Genomic DNA, 9,896 nt, shown 5'->3' with positions numbered 1-9,896 from the left:
TTTGGAGTTAGCAGCAGTGGTACACGCCTTAAAGATTTGGAGACATCATCTCTACGGAGTTCGATGTGAAATCTTTACGGACCACAAAAGCCTGAAATATTTCTTCGAGCAAAAGGATTTAAACATGCGACAACGAAGGTGGCTCGAATTGGTGAAGGACTACGATTGTGGTATCAACTACCACCCTGGCAAGGCAAATGTAGTGGCAGATGCCTTGAGCCGGAAGAGTCATTCCCAATTGACCACTTTGCTCACCAAAGAAGAAAACTTAGTCCGCGAGTTTAGTAAGATGCGTTTGGAAGTGGTGAGAGCACCAGAAACAGTGGAAGCTCGAATCGCCACTTTAGTTGTTGAACCTGATCTAAGGACAAGAATCGTCGAAGCGCAACGAATTGATGCGAAACTAGAGGAAGTTCGTATAGAAGTGCGAACCGGCGAATCCGGGAACTTTAATGAAGAAGGTGACAACGCGCTTACCTTCAGAGGAAGACTATGCATACCGGACGACGAAGAACTCAAAAATGAAGTGATGAGCGAAGCTCATGAGACTCCTTACACCGCCCACCCAGGAAGTACGAAAATGTACCAAGACTTGAAGAAGTCCTTTTGGTGGAATGGTATGAAGAAGAACATAGCGGCCTTCGTGGAGCGCTGCTTAGCCTGCCAACAGGTGAAGGCTCTACATCAACGACCGTATGGGAGGTTGCAACCAATAGAAATCCCCGAGTGGAAGTGGGAGCACATTGCCATGGACTTTGTGACGGCCTTGCCAAAGACGCAAAGAGGGAATACTGCCATATGGGTAGTTATAGACCGACTCACCAAGAGTGCGCACTTCATACCGATACCCATAACCTACGGATCAAACAAGCTAGCTCAAGTGTATATAAAGGAAATAGTGCGACTGCATGGAGTCCCCGTGACGATCACGTCTGACCGTGACCCGAAGTTTACGTCAAGATTCTGGATTTGCCTACAACGTGAGCTAGGCACTCGACTGAACTTCAGCACGGCTTTTCACCCGCAGACGGACGGGCAATCCGAAAGAACGATCCAAACCCTCGAGGATATGTTAAGAGCCGTGGTGTTGGACCGAGGAGGGAGTTGGGAGTCCGCACTCCCATTGATCGAATTCGCCTACAACAACAGCTTCCAGGCAACGATAAACATGGCGCCGTACGAAGCCTTGTACGGGAGAAAGTGTAGATCCCCGCTCTACTGGGATGAAGTCGGTGAGAGAAGGGTACTCGGGCCCGACGCAGTCGAAGAAATGGTTGGAATCGTCCGACAAATTCGTACGAGGATAAAAGAAGCTCAAGACAGACAGAAGTCATACGCGGATGCGCGACGAACCGACTTACAATTTCAAGCGGGCGACAAGGTCTTTCTCAAGGTATCCCCGTCGAAAGGGATAACGCGTTTTGGTGTCAAGGGAAAACTAAAACCGCGATTCGTTGGACCTTATGAAATCCTTGAAGGAGTGGGTCCTGTTGCATACCGCTTGGCGCTACCTCCAAACCTTGGGAACGTGCACAACGTCTTTCATGTCTCGCAGTTACGGAAATATGTGTTCAACCCGAAGCACGTGATTCACTACAAGGAAGTCGCGTTGAACCCGGACTTGAGCTACGAGGAGAGACCCCAAACGATTCTAGACCGAAAGATCGAGAACGTTAAAAATAAACCAGTTGCCTACGTGAAGGTACAGTGGAGAAACCACGGGCACGAAGAAGCCACGTGGGAGCTTGAGGACAAGATGATGGAATTATACCCAGAACTCTTCCCATGAGAGTACCAAATTTCGGGACGAAATTTCTTTTAAGAGTGGTAGGATGTAACGCCCCGCTTTTCGAACCCTAATTTTTTTCGAACCCTAAGACGTTGTATTTATTGCTTTGATTGCCGCAATTAAATGACGATTTATTTTGTGCATACTTTGGTGACCTAATTTGTTTTGACTAAGTCAAAACCGTTGATTTTATGACGTGGCTTTAATTAATTGTCAGGGAATGAGATATATTGCGGTGAATTATATTATCTTTGGGGAGTGAGATTTAATTAGTATCATAAATAATTACCTTGCCCCTTTCATTGTGGAAATTTCGACCACTATTATTTTAAGGAGAGGAATTCTATTTCTTGGATTTAATTATTTGCTTGGGATAATTATCCAATTAAATCCAAAGCCTAATTATCCTATTTCCTTCTTGAGAAAATCGGCCCCCACTAATTTTTCCTAAGGAGATTTCGAAATCTCCTTACTTGTGGGAGAAGAAATTATTCATTATTCATTTGATCCCTTAATTATTTCTTTCCATGTTTTAATTGGAATATCCTAGCAAATCTTTCCCTATCTTATTTTATTAAAGATTTGGAAATTTATTCCTTGTGGGAGGAATTGAATAACACGCCTATTTCCATATTGTTTGGGAGGATTTTTATTATTTTTCTTGCTCCGTATTATTTTATTCTGCTCCGTGAAAATACCAAATTAAATTGGAGGCTAATTAAATAGCCTTAATTTTTGAAAATCCTCCTTAATTCTTCCCCCTTATTCACGCCATTTCCCCTCCATCAAATCTCAATCTTTATTACAATTATTCTCCCAAATATTCTCTAATTAATTATGGGATATGATTTAAGCCTATAAATAAGAACCTAACCCTAACCTCACAAATCACACGCCTCTCTCTCTCAATCTCACGCCATTCTCTGTTCTTCACTCTCCCACACTTGTTCTTCCATTCAACTCAAGATCCTTTCGATTCGCCAAGAGTTTGTCGAAGAACCAAGAGTTTTAAACGTTTCTACCGATTGTTTTGTTCAAGAAAGGTACATTCAAGCCTCTATTCTTCATTCCTCTCCATCCCAACTCTTCTTTTGTTCCCTCATGCATCTAGTGGGTATATGATTTCAGATCTAAGGGATTTAATCGGTGGGAATTTGTGATTGTGTATATGATTGCGTTTTGAATGAATTGTTTGATGATTTAATGAATCCTCGGTGAATGATATGTGATGTTATGAAAGCATGAGTGTAAGGACCCTTTTGAGCATGTTTGTGTGTTAAAACCATGAAAAGGTTGATTTTGAATAAGTGGGTGAAAACCCTAATTCGAATTTCTAAAGGCATGAGAAACTGTAATTTCGGACAGTATGTTCCGACATGTATTTGACCGACCAAATGAACTCCGATTTGATCGATTCTTTTTCCTGGGTAAACTGCATGATGTGTTCTGTGTTGTGTGTGAATTTCAACTCTTTTGGACGAAAGATGAATTTTTGGTGAATTTTTAAAGTTGACTGCGCTTTTCTGGCAGAAACTGTTTTCTCGACCAGTAGGTTACGTCTTTTAATTGACCGACTTAAAAGGGGTATTTTGACATGAAAATTAAACTGGAAGTTATTTGATGAGTCTTCTGCCTTGTGGTAAAATTTTAGCCCCAACGAAAGTCGGGTGAATTTTTAGTAAATTTTATAAAATGGTTGCGCAGTGCTGCCAGATTCCTATCTTTACAAAAACACTATGTTACTATAAGTGAATTACATGATTGATATATGTGATGACGTGATGTGATGTTCAAAGATGGGAAAAGGGAAAACGATAGGGACATGCATAATATTAAGTCAATGGTTGTGACTGATAAGTCATATATGTTATCTAAAGGTGATAACTCGTGCTCGAAGCGTGATAGCAAAGGAAAGGCAGTAGTTGAAATCAAAACGGTCGAGGTGGGCTACTTTTCTACCCTACACTATGTGTGGGTTTCTCTTTTACTAAAAACTCTTTTACGTATGACTGTGGAGCTATAAGGGTGGTTTTAAGCGATTATCATGCCGTGATTTGTTTTAACGTGCCTATCTGATGTGGCTGTTGCCACTGTTATATAAATCGAATTCGGGTCCTCGTAGGGCCGCAAACCCTACTTGGATTAGTGTACACCTATGGTAGACTGTGTGCTAGCGTACGGGCTGGCCGGTCTAGTGACCTGGTTTGCGGCCGCATTCCTTGTCATGTATTGGCAGATATGGACGACGATGGGGAAAAATGACTGCGCAGTCGCTATTTTGAACAATGGAAAATATTTTGGTGCCTCGGGCCTTTCCAAAGTAAAACCCCGATGGTTACTTACGTATGGCATGATAATATATACTTTTATTTAAAATGTTTTCGGGCATGAGCCACTGAGTATTATTTTTATAGTACTCAGCCCTGCATATGTTTTCTCTATGTGCAGGTTGAGCAGCGACGAGCGGTTGGTGGTGTTGAGCAGAAATAATAATATGGTTGTTTTGAAACTTCGAGTGTCGTTGTGTCTTCACACATGACTTCACTCTTCTCTTGGATGCTTCCGCTGTGATATTTTCTTTACGTATATTCTTACTTAACTATGGATCTTTTTGATTAAATGTTGAGAACTCGTTACCCTTTTTATTAATGTCAAACCTTTGGTCTTTTCATTTATTTTAATATAGATATCGTTGGTCGTTTAATTATTATACTTAAATTTTGGTCAGACTTTTATCGAAAACCCTAGCCTTCTAAGCCCGTTCATTTAAACCCCTTTAAGTCGCGATCGCCCGCTTTTATTAACCCTAGGGGGCGGTCGTGACAGCTGAGATGCATCAGTATGACAATATATTGAATCTGGAAACTCGAAGATGTAAAGATTCCCAACACGATTACCCTTCCCAATCACTGTCCCCTGTGTAGCTTCCTGAATTTGGAAAGTATTATGAGTAAAAGTGACAATGCATGCTGAATTTTGGGTGAGGGCACTGACAAATATGAGGTTGAATGAAAAGGATGGAACAAGTAAAACTTGAGAAATAGTGATGAGAGAGAAGAGTTTCACAGTACCTAGATGAGTGATGGGGGCTGTGTTGCCATTAGGAAGATTTACAGAGGCATTAGCTATTGGTGTGGCAGAATTGAAGAGAGACTGATCATAGCTAACATGGTGAGTTGCTCCTGTATCTAGAATCCATGTAGATGAGCTAGAATACGAGGATGAAATAGAATTGATAAAAGGAGTAAAGAAAACTGTACCAGAGAAATTGGTGGAGATAGGAGTTGAAGATTGAGCAGGCTGATCATTGGCAGTTGGGGATGATGAAGTGGAGTTGTGGAGTTTTTGACTTTGCAAGAGGCTGATGAGCTGTTGATACTGATCAAAACTTGGTAGAGTGGTCATGTCTTCAACAAGATTAACAGACCTTTGCTGATAGGAGTTCGAATTTCCAGAGAAACCAGATGGTGGTTGAGGTTTAGAGAAACCAGATGATGGTGAATACTTGCCTTTTCCTCTGCCAAAACCTGGTGGAAATCCATGAAGGATGAAGCATTTTTCAACAGGATGATTTGTTCTTCCACAATGAGAGCATAGAAACTTGTTGTAGCCTCTGCCATTAGAAGTTGCAGCATTGGCGAAAGGTAATTCACTGGTTACTGGAGCTCGAACAGTGGTTGAAGATGAGTTGTTGCCATCAATCAACCGTTGCCTTTCTTCCTGAATCACCAGTGAAAAAACCTTAGACAAGGAAGGTAGAGGAATCATGGATAATATGTGAGATCGAAGTTGAGAAAAGGAGGCATTCAAGCCAATAAGGAACTGCATTGTGCATTCTTTCTCTTGATGTTGATTCCACTTAGAGCCACTATCGCAGGTGCATTTGTTGCATGTACACCAGGAGGAAGGTTGTGAATCCTTGTATTCATCCCATAAAATGCGAAGATTTGTGAAATAAGAGTTGACATCAGATGATCCTTGAGAAAGAGACATGAATTGTTGTTTGAGTTGGTAAACCCGAGCTGAATCAGCAGTTGAGAACCTCTCTTTCAGATCAAACCAGATTGTGTATGCATCATCGAGATACATGATACCTGAGCATATCTGTGAAGAAATGGAATTGCGAATCCAAGAGATCACCATGCTATTACATCGAATCCATTGATTATAGAGAAGATCTTCACGAGGTGGACGGAGGATGGATCCATCAACAAATACAAGCTTGTTCTTAGCGAGGAGGGCAGTGGTGAAGGAGCGGCTCCACGTAGCAGTTAGATCCATTAAGCTATTGTGGAACGAGTGTAATCCCTGGATTATCACTCGGATGAAGGAAGTATGGGCTGGATATATCTTCAGATGGAGGTTGAGCTGCTCGATTGCGATTGTTCATTGTAGAAGATGAAGTAGAAATCTGGAGATCGTTTGAAAACGAAATAGATCTGGATGATACAGAGTATGAGTGGAGAAGATGATATTAGAGTAAGATGGAGAATGCGGAAACGATTTTCACTAATACCATGATAAAACTATGAAGATAGAATGATAAATCTATGAAGATAAAATGATAGAGTTGATTGGAGAAACCGTGAGAGAGAACTTGGGAGAAAAAGAGATATTATTCATTCAATGAATCGATCGAGAACATACAAACCACCATATATATTGGTGTTTAGCTAGCTAACAAAGAAAGTAACTAACTAACTAAGATCCAACTGTCACTAACTAATTAACTAACAACTAACAAACTAACTTCTCTTCAAGCTCCACAGTTGTGCTTGAGTGTAGCTGCGGTGCATGGACGTCTGCATGTGGCTGCATGGATTGGACGATGATGGTGAAGGAGAGCAGGCTGCATATATGAGATGATATCCTTAATATACTCATTCGTTTGTTTCGGAAAGACTTGTCTATCCAATTGTTGAATTTCCTTGACTTGAGCACACTTGACATGAACTTGCTCGAGGACTTGTTTCTGGTAAGGGTATTAACAAAATAATTTCAGATTCAAATCAATTTATAACTAATCTATATATTACACATTTCACCCATCAATCAATTGGAGAGATAGACAGTATGTAGATATATTACCAGTTTATGGAACAAAAGATCACACTCTTAAGAAGGGACGAGATTTGGATAAGAATCCAATAGTGTTGCCGATTTATTGATCAAGTTGAATGCAATCCCAATCCAATGATTAGGAGTAGGGAAGTCAATCGGGGCGGCCCGTCGAATTTCGGGCCAATCCTACTCGGATTGCGGGTCAATCGGGTACTTGTGAATACTTATCTCTGCTACAATCTAGCAGGTTCCCTAAACCCTAAAGCACCCCCTTTAGCAGCATTTGGGATTTTATCTCTCCTTACCGCTTTAAGTGTATTTATAATGTCCATTGCAGTCATTTCCCTGAGAAAACAGGAAATGTAATAAGTATCATTCATTAATGAACTGTTCTCTGTGAAGGAAGCCTGCAAACATGAATCAAAATTCAATACCTCTTTAATCACTATAATCTACTCAAATTATTTTTGCTACATAAAACTATTCTAATAATGGAATAATGGAAGATTTAACTAGATGTCAACACTAGAAGTTTCAATTGGAATCTTAAGCTTAAAGTTGAGTCAGTCTACGCCCAGCATAGTCTCCAGCGAGTTGTTACATGCAGTATATAAATCATACATTAAAGCAGCAATACAGCCAAGATATATATAATGGAGTAACAAATTTACAATGAAATTATCGGAAGGTCGAGTATTTTATCTTCCCCTTGACTGGATACCGAATTAGCAGTTTCCATTGGAATTTGAGTTGTGATTTGAGTTGCCGGAGATTCAATTAGATTTTTATTTTGAGTTGTGATTTGAGTTACCGGAGATTCAATTAGATTTTTGTCTATCAGTGGTACTCCAGAATCGACTATAAAAACACATACGAAAGGAATTTTAGTAATTACGACAACGGTGTACAAAACACCAATAAACTTTGTACACCAATAAACAACACGATGATGTATACAACATCAACACAACACTACGATTCTTGGAGGACACACCTCACAAGACACTCAAGGACACATCTCTAACTCGACGAGGACACACCTCACCCACTCAACAACTCTTCACTCTCTTGTACTACACTACACGCACACTTTTTTATTCTCTTATGCACACACTAACAAAATAGGCCTAGTGCCTTTATATAGGAATACAAGTCGGTTTATTTTGCCGACTTTCAAAAGCTAGATGATTCTAGCTAATTCTAACTAAGTCGGTCATATTTAATTGCTAGTTAACATATTTTAGTGTTTCATGATTTCACCAGAATATCATCAAAGTCGGTGGTCTTTTTTTCAATATCTTCCACTTAGTCTCACATACATCCTATACTAAAAAAAAGCGGCATGTATTAAAGTGCTCGCGACATCAGTTTTGCTAACAGATTTCGAGCACTAACTCTGCTAGCTATAGCGCTGGTAGCAAATTTGATAGCAGTTTTGCTAGCAAAAGTTTTTTTCCGATCACCTTTTTGCTCGCAAATGAGCGATGTCGACCAAGCTATATATGTGCTCGCAAAATTGCTAGCACCTCCATTTTGCTCGTAAATTTTCTAGCACCTCCATCGTGCTAGTAAGTTTTCTAGCACCTCCCTTGTACTCGCAAATTTTAGAATATTTAATTTCAGCTCTTTTTGCGAGCACAATGGTGCTAGCAAGCTCTTTTTGTGAGCACAATGGTGCTAGCAATTACTATTCAGAATATACTTTTTGTTTGCAAATTAGCATATTCATCGTCATAAATTCTAATCTTATTTTTTTCAAATTATTATCTGGATCATTTATTAAATAAAAATAATAATGAAACGAGAATGAAAAGTTATCAAAATTCAAAACTTACATAAAATTAATAAGATTGTTTTACATTGAGTTTTTACTTATTCTATTAACCTTTTCACTAAGGGTAAACAATTGTTCTAATACCCTCTCATTTTCTTTCGCAAATTCCGCGTGTAACTCCACGTTTTGCCTCGCTAACTCAGCGTGTGACGCTACATTTTGCCTCTCTAGCTGCTGCATTTTGCCTCTCCAGCTCTGCGAGCGATGCCTCATTTTGCTTCTCCAACTCCGCGCGCGACGCCTCATTTTGCTGCTCCAACTCCTTGCGCAACTCAATAGTGATTTGCTCTCGAATTGCTTGCAACTCTTCCTTGCTAACGCCCGAGCCCCTAGTGGACGAACTACTAGCATTAAGGAAATAAATGCTTGTTGCTTGTCCGGCTCCGGGAATTTGCTGTCTCTTCATATTCTTCACAAAAAGGTCAAGGAAAATACGATCTAAATCTGGATCCACTTCCCCTGCAGCCCGTAATTCATAGGCTCTTGCCATAACTTGCTCCTATAAACAAACAAAGACATAGTAAGAGGCTGTCCCAAAAATTTAAAATCAAATATCAACTTAGAAGGCAAACAGAAAGCATCAGAACCCCCTCGTTTACAGAACTAAAAGATACAGAATCAATCAAGATACAGGATTCATATCATGTATAATAAGACTTCAAACCAATGCATGCACATGCTATATACGGTCTATTCCAACCAGTGTAAGACCCTGCTGTTAGAAGAGATGATCAGACGACTAGGCCGGATCAAGCTACTGCTAATCAACTTGATCAAGCCACTGCATGCCGACGCTCACATTGCAAGCCGCAGCTGGATCAAGCCGCTGCTAACCAAGTTGATCAAGCCGGCACGTGCCGAGTTGATCAACAAGCCGCGATGCCTGATCTCATGTTACCTGACCGCCAAGCTGATCAAGCTGCAATATATTGTCTCAAGCCACTGGACCGTCAAGCTGATCAAGCTGCAATGCGTTGTGCACGAGCCAAAGCAATCACGAACTCCATGAGAGCTAAAGCTGAGAATGAGACAAAGAAGAGTAAGGGGTGTGCGGCACAAAAGGAGCCAATGATCAACCTCGCACGCATTGAAACCACAGACAAGCCAGCTAAGATGGAGGACCACATATGTACTTGGCGCGACGTGGTGTTGCGCGGTTTAAAGAGGAAACATGTCTTGCAGAGTTTGTTAAAGTAGATTAGTACGATGTTC

The 9,896-nt window shown here is 40.6% G+C and overlaps 1 protein-coding gene and 1 long non-coding RNA gene across 2 annotated transcripts; one reads left to right on the top strand and one right to left on the bottom strand.

The window, feature by feature from the left end:
• Positions 1 to 2,703: 2,703 nt before the first annotated feature.
• On the top strand, positions 2,704 to 4,274 carry LOC121758591. Its single transcript, XR_006041524.1, has 3 exons — positions 2,704 to 2,832; positions 3,667 to 3,731; positions 4,238 to 4,274. It is a non-coding gene; the product is annotated as an uncharacterized LOC121758591 (long non-coding RNA).
• Positions 4,275 to 4,682: 408 nt separating this feature from the next.
• LOC121757557 lies at positions 4,683 to 6,070 on the bottom strand. The gene is made up of 2 exons (XM_042153084.1): positions 4,861 to 6,070; positions 4,683 to 4,717 (listed from the first exon to the last, which is right to left on the bottom strand). The coding sequence occupies exons 1-2, from the start codon at positions 6,068 to 6,070 to the stop codon at positions 4,683 to 4,685; spliced, it is 1,245 nt and encodes a 414-aa protein (XP_042009018.1).
• Between the last annotated feature and the right edge of the window lie 3,826 nt (positions 6,071 to 9,896).

Source organism: Salvia splendens, chromosome 12 (assembly GCF_004379255.2).
Source record: "Salvia splendens isolate huo1 chromosome 12, SspV2, whole genome shotgun sequence".
Classification (NCBI taxonomy): domain Eukaryota; kingdom Viridiplantae; phylum Streptophyta; class Magnoliopsida; order Lamiales; family Lamiaceae; genus Salvia; species Salvia splendens.
Note: the sequence above shows the minus strand (reverse complement) of the source record. Positions and strands in the feature narration are given on the sequence as shown.